Consider the following 15,292-nt stretch of genomic DNA (forward strand, 5'->3'; position numbering starts at 1 on the left):
TAGCAAACCTTAACTTGGCGATTATCATTTTCTTTCTAGATTTGGCCAAACATGTATCTTCTTCTAAAATATCAGTGTCCAGTTACAAGTGGTTAGTTTGAATTTAGTAAACACTCTGTTATTAAATAAAAACATATTTTGCTCCATGAAGTAATCCCGCAACGCCATCTTGTCTGTTTCAAATCTTCTCTCATTGACCGAGACGGGTGAGCATCATCATGACATGCAGCGCTTTGGGGTGAACACCCACCTGTCTCAATCAATGAGAGAAGATTTGAAAGTATCGTCACATTAAGGTTGGTCATAAGTTCTTTGTGCTACGCCAATGGTACCTACCTAATAATGCCAGCTGGAACAAGAGTAATGATCTGACTAGGCGATATTTAAATAGCTAATACCAGCAACCCTCAGAGATGCCCATCTCTTTAACTGTGTGCTTATTGAGTTCACCTCCATCACCTGCTGCATTTTCTATCCTGACAGGCCGGGGGGAGTTCAGGACGGCTCATGGACCTGGCCACCAATGACAAGGCAGTTCATGCAGACTTTTTCAATGGTAAGATTTAAGAACCCCTGTTAGGGTGAAATGATAACTCTACAGTTCCATATTTACTATGGGAGATATCTATCCTGTCAGAGACAGAGTTGCTGCTACATTCTTGTGAATGTTGGTCAGGGCCATGGCCGCCTTGCATCCTATATGCCAGGGTTTCTCAAACGTTGTTTTTTTGCCTTAGCGCTACACAGCTGATTCAAATAACCAACTCATCATCAAACTTGGATGATTTGAAACAACAACAACTAAATGTGCCCCCGTGGGGTGCCCCAGGACCAGGGTTAGGAAACCCTGCTATATGCTAGCACTCTTTTTGAAGACTCTCTTTATACATAAAGGTTCACTCATGCCCAGTACACAAAGCTGGTTGCAATGACGTCATTCTGACATATTTTGTGACGTCATGATCAGGTTGTGTACTGATAATAAAAGTATATTTTCTAAACGTCTCTTTTAGTGATCTGAAAAAGGTGTCTTTTTTTAACTGTCCAAGATAACAAACTAAATATGAAGTTCGAGAAAGGTCGCTAAAGATCACTAAAGGCTAATTGACCAGATAACCAAAATGTCTTTCCTAGACACATTGATGTTGTCCTTGTAAATAAAATATAAAAACTGGTTGTAAGATGGTAATATGACGTCTCAACAAGCACAAAATGACATTGACGTCCCATGCGAAATGTATTTACATTTACATTTAAGTCATTTAGCAGACGCTCTTATCCAGAGCGACTTACAAATTTATCATCCGTGGACAGACATAAATCTGACCAGAATAGTCAGAGTAACTTTGTAACGTTGTAGTGTGGTTAACTTTGCAATGTTGCTGACTCAAAATAAATAATAGCAATGATAACCTTTGTGCTTTTCAAAACATTAAGAGTCTAGCTGCTAAAATTACTAAAACATCACTGAACAGTATCAAATATATGAATCATTTTGATATTGTAGTGATCTGTTTGCTAACGGTAGCGATGTATAATGTATTGAGGCCCTTGCGGGTCTCGATACAGGGTCTCCCAGCCCGTAGGCAGACCAGCTAACCACTGATTCAATAAGGATTAATCCTTCAGTTGCATACGTAGAGATGGTTTGTTACAATATCAATCCTGAAACTCCTATCATGTTAACACTCACAGCATCAATCCAACTATAATTGAAACACATTGCCTTGGGAGGGCATTGGACCTTTGACTGGGTTGAGGTTGTTGCCTTTAACCAGAGCAGCTGAGCTGTGTTCCGTAGGAGCCGAGTCGTCAGGGCAGATTGAATCCATTAGTGCCTTCCTCCAGCAGCTCACCTCCATTCTGTTTCTTCAGAACTCTGTTGGCTTCTGGAGCAGCAGGAAGCATCTTTACTGGTCTCAAACCATCATTCCTGTTTTTTATTTTACAAAGTTAGTTTTATAATGTAGTGTGATCCCTGTCTTGAGGCAAAATAACATCAAACATTACTTCTTCTCACCATATGTCTATAAAATCAGCGATGTGGAGAATGCGGACGCAATCACGGAATCCAGACATTAAAACGTAACAACAATATTCAACAATGTATTGAAATTGATAGGGAATCAACTAAAATATATTAAAAATAAATATATTTCCCTAAGTGTGTCATAATGAACAGAATGCACAAGTTTTTTGTATTTCCTGCAACTTTCTGAACCTTTCTGAACTTTGTGTAGCCATTAGCGACGATGTTTTGAAAACAGCCTTCAGGGCCCGTTTTTTTTCAAAAGTTATCTGGGATTTCGCCTGTCAGGTAGGATTAAAATGCACAGAAATATAATGAACAGAGCAGACCAACCATTGTTCTATTCATTCTATTTCTATACGTTTAATCCTATCTGGTAGATGAAATCTAGATAGATCACTTATGAAAAACTGGTCCCTGGTAGATGGAAAGGCTTTCACAAAATCCTTCTGAATGAAATGTTAACTGCATAGTAGCCTATGCTTACCTGGCAGAATGCTATTTTCATTAATCCAACTCTATCATCACATATGAAACCGCTAAACAACATCCTCTTGCTATGTACACACTGGAATGAAAGGGTAACTGTTTTGTTTGAGAGATGTGCAGCATGTTATTAGGCACACCTGGTTAAAATGGTATGCACGTGTTCAGCGCGTGATATTGGAAATATGTATCTGATTGGATGCGCATAGTTTTATTGGCAGGCCCTCATTGGTTGTTAGACAAAGTATTAAATTGTGTTTCCTTTGAGCAGGAGCAGATGGACGCAGCCTGGAACCGGCTATGTAGTGTTCACTGTCATATTGGAAATAAACCTCTTCTTCTCAGACCTAAAACAATAGTCTCCTGGTGTGTTTTAATAAATGTTGTGGACTTAGAACATCCACATTTTTGTTTTTGGATTAAATGTTTTTAATTTTGAAAAACAGATGATAATACAAAAAATATGGAGACCTGGAAAAACAACTTAATACATAAATAATGGAGTCTGATTCACTAGCCTACCTAGACCCGCTCTGCTGGAACATCCAGGGATGTTTCTTTATAGGAGACTATGTGACTGTGTCTAGTTGAAGAGGCTTCCCCCAAACTTATTAAAGTGGATTGTTTGAATAAATCAAGTAGCTCACAATTTGTATTTTTGTGTGCATTTTGATGAATTTAGAGCATTGTTTTCCTAATCAAAGTCATTCCTGGAATATCCCCCAAGCCAGTCCACATCTTTGATCTATTCCAGAACTAGCAGTAGCTGATTTAAGGAGAGCTCTGTGAATCACTGGGTTAAAGGTTGATTTAGAAAAACATTCTTGCATTCGTTTACAGACAGTACTGTAGAATACAGCATTTGTGTACACAGTAGGCTGCATATCAGACCTGGAATCAAATAGTATAGGTTTTATTTACAGTCTTAATCTGTGTTTGATCTTGCATGGCACAATGGAACCAATCAAAGAGTCTCACAAGTGCAAACCCCACCCATCTGGCACTTCAGGCTCAATCAAATGGCCTAAGTTTCTTTAAAGATGTAAAATATTAGGCTCATTGAACCCAGGTCTGGTACATTAAGTGGCTACACGTTTCCCAATTGAGTTCAAAGGAGATGCACAAATATTATGTCCCTTAAACATGCCTCCCTATTTATTTTATGTGACTTTTATTTGACTAGGCAAGTCAGTTAAGAACAAAATCTTATTTACAATGTTCAGAGGCAGAACGACAGATTTTTACCTTTTCAACTTGAGGATTTAATCTGTACGCTCGAACTACTAGGCTACCTGCTGCCCCCCTATAAACATGTAATATGAGATAGGTACTCGTCTATTTTAACAGCCCGTCTTAGAGTACAGGTAATGTACAAGTGGTTGGTTTGGTAGAGTCTTTCATTTGGCTTAAAGTAATGTTTTTCTTCACAGATTTTGAAGACCATTTTGATGATGATGATGTCCAGTGAGGAAGATTATGGGTTTACTTTGGGGGGGGGGGTTCAAACCATTTTTTTACAAGGTGATTGAATGATCGAGTGGATGATTTTCTGGGACTACATGGAAAACTGGCTATTTAAACTCTAATGACATACAATTTACATTCAGCCAAATAGCCAGTTCTAGGTTTTAACAAAATCGCCACTACTGCCACCAGATGTTGCACGATTCCCCCAAAATATGTTGGAATGTTCCAATTTATGAGTTGACAACGTAGCTTCAACAGACTTCCAAGCTGGATTGTAGGTTTGTCTATATCGCTCTCTCTTCTCTCTGAGAACACCTGCCCCTCAGGCATGTGGAGCATAATTATATACGGGATGATCCCAGAGCCTCCGATGCAGTCAGATTGCAGATGGCAGATGATGAATGGGGCGCCGCAAAGAATCGCTTAAATTATTTGTAATGACAAATAAAAGCCTGACAATAATGGTAGTTCCTAGGTTTTATATATGGGCACAGTGAGGCTTGATGGATATAGTGGTTAAGATTAATATCCTGTTTCATTTGGTCTCCATTGGTTACATAAATGTTAAGGAGAAAAATGAGAAAATGCATATATCACTTGTACATGCATTTGGTTACCTTGGAAACACTGGAGCAGGACACAGTACATTATAAAGCTATACTATATATACAGTACCTGTCAAAAGTTTGGACACACCTACTCATTCCAGGGTGTTTATTTAAAAAAAAAACTATTTTCAACATTGTAGAATAATAGTGAAGACATCAAAACTATGAAATAACACATATGGAATCATGTAGTAATCAAAAAAGTGTTAAACAAATATATGACGACAGCTTGTGCACACTCTTGGCATTCTCACAACAAAATGTCAATTGTACTCCACAAAGAATTACACGAATAATCTGTATTTTCTAAAGTAAACAACTGAAGCACAAAGTTTGAGTATGTTTAATGTCGATATGGAGAGTTGTTGATTTATTGGTGTCATCCAATGCCACCAAACATTGTAATAGGCTATGCTATGATTAATTGCTCAGGACAATGTTCCAAATCCAAAATGTAAATAATTCCTGGCCTTTAGAACTAACACTTTCTATGTCAACAAATTAATATTTATTTTTAATCAAGTGTGGATGACGAGGGTGCTAGGTCATAGAACATTGAGATAGAACTCTGTTCTGTGGAACAGATTTGATTGTGACGTTGAATAAATAATGATATCAGCTCTATTCATTCCCATAGCTGTGGGATGCAGGGGTGCTGAGGGTTCCCCTGAGATGGATCTTTTTTTGTGCACTGGGACTTTATTGCTCCTGTGTGAGCGGACAAAAATCGTTTCAGTACCCCCACCACTAAACATGTTTCAGAATGTTTCACCTCGTTGACTGACCACTGTACGTGTTCTCTTCCCTTGTTGGTGGCGTGTAGTTCGTCAAACGAACACGCAAGAGAACACATGAAAAACTGCCTACATGAAAGTGGTGGACCTCATCGTTTTTACAGCAAGGGTCTGTTTTATTTTTACGAGTTTTCAGGGTCCACAAGTGTTAAGAAACCGCTTTATGGGCTTTTCACACAAATGTCCCTTGCCATAATGTTTCCATGAGTATAACAACTTTGACATTAACAATATGGCTACTATTAACTTAAAGAGTTGTTGTCAAGGCAACTGGTTCATTGACCTATAGAATGCCTCCGTGCATGGAAGACTGAGGAGGTAATGTCTTCACTTGGTCCATTTCATGATCCATACATTCTATACTCCATATTATTCAAATGTGGCATAGCCCCTTTTCCCACCTTCCATGTAGCATGACGTTTGCTTATGAATGGTTGATGAAGCATCTACAAAGGGTCATTGAAGGCTTCATAAAAGCTTTTCAAGTTGATTCCAACAGAACCAGCTCAGTGCCACCGGTCCCGGTTGGCATGTTTCCAGGTGTCAGTCATTTACATTACATTACATTTAAGTCATTTAGCAGACGCTCTTATCCAGAGCGACTTACAAATTGGTGCGTTCACCTTAAGACATCCAGTGTGTTTCTAAATCTTTTAAGGGGGGGGGGGTGAGAAGGATTACTTTATCCTATCCTAGGTATTCCTGAAAGATGTGGGGTTTCAGGTGTCTCCGGAAGGTGGTGATTGACTCCGCTGTCCTGGCGTCGTGAGGGAGTTTGTTCCACCATTGGGGGGCCAGAGCAGCGAACAGTTTTGACTGGGCTGAGCGGGAACTGTACTTTCTCAGTGGTAGGGAGGCGAGCAGGCCAGAGGTGGATGAACGCAGTGCCCTTGTTTGGGTGTAGGGCCTGATCAGAGCCTGGAGGTACTGAGGTGCCGTTCCCCTCACAGCTCCGTAGGCAAGCACCATGGTCTTGTAGCGGATGCGAGCTTCAACTGGAAGCCAGTGGAGAGAGCGGAGGAGCGGGGTGACGTGAGAGAACTTGGGAAGGTTGAACACCAGACGGGCTGCGGCGTTCTGGATGAGTTGTAGGGGTTTAATGGCACAGGCAGGGAGCCCAGCCAACAGCGAGTTGCAGTAATCCAGACGGGAGATGACAAGTGCCTGGATTAGGACCTGCGCTGCTTCCTGTGTGAGGCAGGGTCGTACTCTGCGGATGTTGTAGAGCATGAACCTACAAGAACGGGCCACCGCCTTGATGTTAGTTGAGAACGACAGGGTGTTGTCCAGGATCACGCCAAGGTTATTAGCGCTCTGGGAGGAGGACACAATGGAGTTGTCAACCGTGATGGCGAGATCATGGAATGGGCAGTCCTTCCCGGGAGGAAGAGCAGCTCCGTCTTGCCGAGGTTCAGCTTGAGGTGGTGATCCGTCATCCACACTGATATGTCTGCCAGACATGCAGAGATGCGATTCGCCACCTGGTCATCAGAAGGGGGAAAGGAGAAGATTAATTGTGTGTCGTCTGCATAGCAATGATAGGAGAGACCATGTGAGGTTATGACAGAGCCAAGTGACTTGGTGTATAGCGAGAATAGGAGAGGGCCTAGAACAGAGCCCTGGGGGACGCCAGTGGTGAGAGCGCGTGGTGAGGAGACAGATTCTCGCCACGCCACCTGGTAGGAGCGACCTGTCAGGTAGGACGCAATCCAAGCGTGGGCCGCGCCGGAGATGCCCAACTCGGAGAGGGTGGAGAGGAGGATCTGATGGTTCACAGTATCGAAGGCAGCCGATAGGTCTAGAAGGATGAGAGCAGAGGAGAGAGAGTTAGCTTTAGCAGTGCGGAGGGCCTCCGTGATACAGAGAAGAGCAGTCTCAGTTGAATCAGTCAGATGGTAGTGTGCTCATAAAGGTCTCTGCTTGGACAACAGTCGCTCTCTTCAGTTGTGTTTCCAGGAAAGATGGTGTAAGAAGTTAAGATAGTGTAACGGTCAGTATTATTCAGCATTTGGGACATCAATACCTTAACCATTATACATTTCAACTTCAATGGGGTAGGGACGTCCAAACGTTCCTGGATAGCACGGGCCATAGTTTAACTGTAGGACCCTTTTTTGGTCCTTAAGCTGTTCTTGTCTATTAATGTTCTGTATTATGTCATGATTTATGTGGACCACCAGGAAGAGTAGCTGCTGCTATAGCAACAGCTGATGGGGATTCTAATTAAATACCAGAGGAATGTGTTATGAGATATATGACTAGCTATTGACCAGGGCTCTCTCTATGAACCTGCTGGAGACACTGCACATATAGTGGTAGAAGGTAGGCTGTATCTATGGCTGAGTGGGGGATCTTTACATTCTATTATACTACACTAGATGTTCTGTGAGAAACAACACAGTCAGAGACAAGTTGACTGTTTTTAGGGTTTTACTGAGTGAATCATGCTGCCTGAATCAGCTCCAAGATCCATAATAATGGCTGTTCTATCCAGAGACGATGATTGTTGTCTTGATTGATATTTATAGCCATCTTAAACCCAAATTACAAATCGGTGTAAAACAAATAAGGTACATCAAAATGGTATCCTGTTAATCGGGTATTTATCTACCCAGGGGTCTTGCTGTTCAGTTGGGGTAATTACAGGCCCACTATTGGTCCATCAGCTGGCTGTACAGGAGCCAATACCGGAGCTTGTAACAGCATGCTCCAGCCATACGACATGCCTTTTTGTTTTTTAATGATCAAGAAGCTCCTTAAAAATGTTGCCCTGCGCTCCTCTCCCATACAAGGGAGCAGAAAGGTAGGGTGCGCACACAGCTCGGTGAGCTATACCCCCCCCCCACCCCCAAACCAATCAATTCAGAGAGCCACTGGCTCCTTCAGGATCTCCGGAGGGCAGAGCTTCACTTGAACAACAGGTAAGTCATGAGTTATAATGCGTATAGTGTGTTACAGTGGTGTGCTTATAAAGAATCAGTATGTATTACATTTGTAAAGCGCTTTTCATTATACAAGAATGAGCTCAAAATGCATAAACGTGTAATGTTTGCTAGATGTACGTAAATGTGTAATGTTTGCTAGATGTCACTAATGTGACTATATACAGTTCATGTATATTGTCTATATAACCATGGCTAAAGCTGAGTTTATTTAGTACCAAGCTCTTTGTATGGTAGGAAAGCTAGTGTCAGTCAGTTACTACATGCAATAGTTTATTTCAGAATCTACAATGATTCAGTTGTTGGTTTGGGAGCAAAGCTGGCAATGGATTTTCATCATAACACATAGGAGTTCTATTCTGTTAAGTCAATCCCTCCATCAGTGGTAAAGCCAATAGAAGAATATATCATTCCAGTGAATTACATTTTAATCCCTTTACAAGACTTTGCCTCAGGAAAAACTATAGTCTAATCCGACCAAGATAAGCAGGCTACATGATATTGTTTTGCAGAAAGTTAAAATATTTTTTTGTTGAAGTTACTAGCCTTTGGTGCTTTAGTGCATTGCTCCAAGGTCAGCTGTTCTCAACCTTTTGATAGAATAAACAAATTAGACTGATAATCCATTTACAGGACAATGACTTGGGCCTGTATAAACAATTGTTTACTGCAAAGGTTATGAATTTACATGACCATACACAAGCAGACATTTTGTGAGCCAGAGGAGCCGATCACTTTTGGAAACGTATAAATGATTTTAGACTACAGGTTTATAAATGTTAACAAAACTTCATTTATTATTGGTATGTACTTATACATAGTTAATGCTTATACATAAACGTGTATAAAGTCTCACCCATTTTAGCATGTTCAGGAATAAATCTCACTCTCTCTTACCTGTTCCTCTCCAAAAATACTCAATATTCCCAATTTCACCCTCAGGAGACAGACAAAGCTGAAAATGGCACGGGAAGGAAGACCGTTTTCCCTGATCTACACTGGAATCCTCCTAGTGTTATCACCAGGTGAGTGAGACTGCCGTGCTTCAGCACTTTCTACAAGACATGACTGACTGATTTACTGACTGGCACTTTATATCAGTAGCCTAGTGCTTCATTTATAAAGGTGCCGGAACAAAAAGTGAGCAAGAGAGGGGGGTGACCTGAGGCATGAGAAGAAAAAAAGTATATTTTATAATTAAGCATTGCATTCATAGCACATTTGCGTAGTGGCATAGAGCAGTAGATGGAGGCACTTGCAGAAGTTTCACACAAGGGAAACATTTTTGGGACTTTTATAAACGCTTTTCATTTTACATAACTGAAGACTTTGGTATAATCTTTTTTTTAATGCTGCGTTCAAAACAACTGGGATCTCGCAGCAGGGAAATCTCTGAAATTCTCTTTTCAGCAGGAGCCATTTGCTTTCCGACGTGTTTTCCCACAATTGTATAAAGATTTTGAAAGGCCATTTTCGTCTACATGCTGTTCGTTCACTGACAGATTTGTAGTGTGTTTCTGACTGCATGCTATGCCTTGTTTTTGGGCTACACTCCACAGCTTGGCTATTTTTAATAAGCTATTCACCCTCTGTGGCAAAATTATAGTCTTTCTCATGGTGCAGTAGGCTTTTCTGAATTGATTTAATTTCTTTCTGAAAAGACGGCAGGAACTCTAACGTTGGCAAGTTTATTTCAATTGATCAGGTGTGCTCAGCTCCCCCAGAACCATTCATGCGGCTCTATTTAAGCAAAAAGGGGTGTGATATATGGGCAATATACCACGGCTAAGGGATGTTCTTATGCACGACGCAAGGTGGAGTACCTGGATACATATTGGTCATATACCACAAACACCTGAGGTGCCTTATTGCTATTATAAACTGGTTACCAACGTAATTAGAGCAGTAAAAACAAATGTTTTGTCATACTCGTGGAATATGGTCTGATATACCACGGCTGTCAGCCAATCAGCATTCAGGGCTCGAACCACCCAGTCTATAAAAGGTAATACATTATGAAGTGCAACGCTGGAGAGATGAGAGCTACAGGCTCATGTCTATCAGAGCAGCGAGAGGGAGAGAGATCCATAGAAAGTTAATTTCATTCAAGTTCTGTGATAGATATAGGGGAGGGGGGCAGCAGGATAATTAACGAAAAGGCAACTCAAATTAACTTTGTTATTAGAATGTTTACATAGCAAAAACTGCCAATTATTTTCCAGGCCACTAGAGGTACTGGATCCGGTCAAATAAGTTCCAGAACGAAACAGTCCAAAACGGAGAGGTGACAGGATCCGGCAAAAATTTAAGCATACTGTAGCCCAATAGATTGCTTTATGATCAGTCACTTTACTGTAGACCGAAAGCATTATACATAGAGCATCATTCATACCACTAATGGATGTTGGTACATAATAATTTATCTACAATGCCACTAAAATAAAGGGCTGTTACTTACTACACTCTACATCAAACCAATGCTTGTATGGTAGATAATCACTTGTCAGCCATAGGGGAACACAGTCTAAAGTGTACACCACCATATACAAATACATTCATCTCTGATGCCTTGGAGCTGAATCTCTGATGCCTTGGAGCTGAATCTCTGATGCCTTGGAGCTGAATCTCTGATGCCTTGGAGCTGAATCTCTGATGCCTTGGAGCTGAATCTCTGATGCCTTGGAGCTGAATCTCTGATGCCTTGGAGCTGAATCTCTGATGCCTTGGAGCTGAATCTCTGATGCCTTGGAGCTGAATCTCTGATGCCTTGGAGCTGAATCTCTGATGCCTTGGAACTGAATCTCTGATGCCTTGGAACTGAATCTCTGATGCCTTGGAGCTGAATCTCTGATGCCTTGGAGCTGAATCTCTGATGCCTTGGAGCTGAATCTCTGATGCCTTGGAGCTGAATCTCTGATGCCATTGGAGCTGAATCTCTGATGCCTTGGAGCTGAAATCTCTGATGCCTTGGAGCTGAAATCTCTGATGCCTTGGAGCTGAAATCTCTGATGCCTTGGAGCTGAAATCTCTGATGCCTTGGAGCTGAATCTCTGATGCCTTGGAGCTGAATCTCTGATGCCTTGGAGCTGAATCTCTGATGCCTTGGAGCTGAAATCTCTGATGCCTTGGAGCTGAAATCTCTGATGCCTTGGAGCTGAAATCTCTGATGCCTTGGAGCTGAAATCTCTGATGCCATTGTAGCTGAACTCTAGTCTCATTAGTCAAGGTAAGGCACCGTCTCACCATAACATAACCAGTTGACGAGAAGTTTCCCCTTCTGCCATAAACCTCTGAAGGAAACCCCTGGTGTGTCTAACGTACCGAGACGCAATGTACAGAACATCAGATTCCACCCCCTCCCTCCCCCAGAACATCAGATTCCACCCCCCACCCCCCCACCCCAAAACATCTTACTTTATAGTGGGGGTTTAATTGGGTGGGGGGGTCTTCTGGGCTCTCTTTGTAGTTGTATGGTTTCCACTGACTTCCAGGTGGTATGTCTGTACAGTATGTGTATGTTTAAAGGATGTGTATGTTAATGGTCAGGATGCTGCCTGTTCTTCTAAGTGCAGCCTCCTGCCATGTGCTCCCAGGGAATCTATTAGCAGAGCCACACAACATCTGGTTCTCGTCGACTCATGTCCCTACCGTTGTTTTACAGAGTTTCTGGGGGCCGGCCCGGTGAGGCAGAATGTGGAGGAGGAGGAGGGTGAGTGAGGGGGACTGGTTTGAATGAGACAACAAGGGGAACATGGATATTAGCATGTACAGTACCAGTCAAGCTGGTTGAGAGAATGCCAAGACTGTGCAAAGGGAGGCTACTTTGAAGAACACTTTTTGGGTTGCTTCACGATTCCATATGTGTTATTTCATAGTTTTGATGTCTTCACTATTATTCTACAATGTAGAAAATAGTACAAATGAAGAAAAACCCTTGAATGAGTAGGTGTGTCCAAACTGTGTACTGGACAGTATGTCATACTAAAAGATTTTCAGACATAAACAGTTAACTCACTTACTGTGATACCATTATACATACATCCTTACAGTACATACACAAACAGCCATGTAGTGGTGTACTCACACATACTCATGTACAGGTGTTGATGTGTTTATTTAATCTAATATGGCTCTTTTTGAGTCCACATTCTCTTCTTTATATATGCTGTCTTTCTCTCTCTTGTATCAGCATCTTCATTATCCAGGGATGTCCGCAGCAAGCGGAGTCTTCCGGTTCACATGCCCGTCCTCCAGCGGCTCCCTGACTTCTGGGGATGGTACAGATTCTTCATGGATACTGGCAACCAGGAAGGAGTGAGTGTCAAACAATCCACAGACGTTGTTTTGAGTGAACATGCTTTTGGTTTGATAGCTACCAGTTTATCTTAATCCATATACTTCAGTTTATTGACTTGTAGATAACTGCTACTTTGTACTGCGCCTCTCCACCACCCCCATTAGCCCTCGACAGTCTAGATTGAGCAAGGCACAATGGAACCAATGTTATAGTCGGGAAAAGTGAAAATTTGACCCATCTGGCTTTTCAGGCAGGCTCAATCAAATGTGCAAAGTATTTGAAAGAAAACATACAATTTGAACCCATGTCTGAATCTGATGGGAGTCTGTCTCTTCTTCCCTCACTTAAAGATCGAGGATCTGGACAAGATGTACATGATCTACCTGCAGAACAAGCACCGCTCCGAGGAGGGTCCCACCTTCAACCACTACCTCACCCACCTCAGTGCTATCTACAAGACCTGCGCCGAATCCGACGACCCAGAGTGCATCGCCGAGTCCACCAGCAAGCCCAAGGCCAAGGTGTTGATGCCCTCGCCCATCAAGACCGCCACAGTCGGAACGTGCAACCCTTATATCGACCCCTACTGCCTCTTCCCCATGGCCCCTAAGATGGCTGCCCCAAAGCTTCCTCTGACTCCAGCCCCGGCTCCGGTCAAAGCTGCCCCAGTGCCTGTCCTGACCCCCTTCCTGCCGTACCCTCAGAAAACCCCCACAGGGTTCTACTACACCCCAGTCCTGGAGCCCTTCCTCACCGCTGAGCAGAATACAGAGCTGCTGCATATCTGTAACCCTGACGACACAGAGTGTCTGCAGTACCACCTGCGCGCCGCCTACGGCTACAGGCCCGCTACTGGACCCGCCCCGTCCTATGCTGCCCTGGGCTGCAATCCCACCAAGGACCCCTACTGCCGGCCTCAGCTGGTGAAGAAGGGCCCCTCCGGCTTCTTCCACCTGTACCCCACCTGCGACCCGGCCACCGAACCCCTGTGCATGGCTAGCGTAGCGACCCCTCCTCCCGCTTCCCTGGAGACCCCCAAGGAGCAGCACTGCAACCCCCTCTTCGACAAGGGCTGCAACCCGCTCACCGCCACCAAGCTGTCGGGCCCCACCAAGCCCGTCCTGGAGTACACGCCAAAAGACATACCGGCACCAGCCCCCGCCCCTTTGGCGTGTGACCCGCGCTACGACCCATACTGCCTGCTTGGTGCTGCCGCCGCCCTCTATAAGGCCCCCCCAGCGCTGCCTCAGTTCCAGATCCGCTCCCGCCTGGGCATCCTCGGGAAGACCAAGGAGGGCCATGACTGCTACGTGCACTACGACAAGGACTGCACGCCTGTGAAGGCCAGCGACGAACCCAAGGCCCCCGCCGTACCCCAGTGCCACCCCTACGACTTCACCTGCAACGGCATGTCCGCCCCCGCTACCCTCACCGCTGAGGCCAACAAGCCCAATAGCGGTGTGATCTTGCCTGATCCCGACTGCGACCCTGAATACGACTACAACTGCCGCCTTCGTCGCGCCGAGGACTCCCCCGCTGCGATGGAATCCGCGACCAAGGAGCCCAAGGAGGAGCAGGTGCAGCAGAAGGCAGGGCCCGGGTACGCTGTCCCACAGTTCGAAGACTTCCTGAGGAGTTACATGGCCATGGGTCAGTACAGGAAGAAGTACATTTAAAAAAAACACGTCACACAAATGTCAACTAGACGCTAGAACGCTAGAACTGGAAGAAAGTGAGACAAGTTCATGTTTTACACACACACACACACACACACACACACACACACACTCTCTCTCACGGTCCTCCCAAGGTACTAAAATATCTCCCATGGTCCAATACTGCAAAAGCAGGACAACTAGTGTCTTATCAACAGGAAGTTCCAGACCTGCAATAGTTAATCTGATTTGCTCAATTACAGTGCCTGAAGGTATATCATTTTACTGACTGTGATATTCTGGCTATCCTGAAACCCAACATGAGTCCCTCTAGGTTTTATGGTCCCATAGAAGTCTATGTGAAAGTTGCGCATTTAATACTACGTTTGTCTGTAGAAAAAAAATCTGTATTGTGTTTGTAGATAGGGGAAGCTAGCAGACTTGAATATGGTCTAATCTAAATTTGTGTCAGTATGTTGGTATGTTTTCTATGGGTGTACATTGTCCATTTCCAGTGTTTTGTGAACATTGTCTCTCCTGAGTGTAATTTAATGTTGTTTTCATAGTATATCTAAAACCTGTCAACCTCAAACCCTTCCGCTCGTTAGTTTGTTAATTTTATTTCCAAATAAAACATTTTGAAACAAGCTCCCATTTTCTTATGGAAACATTAATTAATACCCACAGTACACAACGACATATCAAAGTGGTTTTGATAACATACAGTGCCTTGCGAAAGTATTCGGCCCCCTTGAACTTTGCGACCTTTTGCCACATTTCAGGCTTCAAACATAAAGATATAAAACTGTATTTTTTTGTGAAGAATCAACAACAAGTGGGACACAATCATGAAGTGGAACGACATTTATTGGATATTTCAAACTTTTTTAACAAATCAAAAACTGAAAAATTGGTCGTGCAAAATTATTCAGCCCCCTTAAGTTAATACTTTGTAGCGCCACCTTTTGCTGCGATTACAGCTGTAAGTTGCTTGGGGTATGTCTCTATCAGTTT

The 15,292-nt window shown here is 43.2% G+C and overlaps 1 protein-coding gene across 1 annotated transcript; it reads left to right on the forward strand.

Annotated features, from left to right (window-relative positions):
• The first annotated feature begins 483 nt into the window (after nt 1-483).
• On the forward strand, nt 484-15,005 carry LOC115103342 (uncharacterized). The gene is made up of 5 exons (XM_029624229.2): nt 484-556; nt 9,269-9,351; nt 11,988-12,035; nt 12,516-12,640; nt 12,974-15,005. Exons 2-5 carry the CDS (start codon nt 9,288-9,290, stop codon nt 14,297-14,299), a joined length of 1,563 nt encoding a protein of 520 aa, XP_029480089.2. The 5' UTR covers nt 484-556; nt 9,269-9,287; the 3' UTR covers nt 14,300-15,005.
• Nucleotides 15,006-15,292: the final 287 nt, after the last annotated feature.

Source organism: Oncorhynchus nerka, linkage group LG20, assembly GCF_034236695.1.
Source record: "Oncorhynchus nerka isolate Pitt River linkage group LG20, Oner_Uvic_2.0, whole genome shotgun sequence".
NCBI lineage: Eukaryota > Metazoa > Chordata > Actinopteri > Salmoniformes > Salmonidae > Oncorhynchus > Oncorhynchus nerka.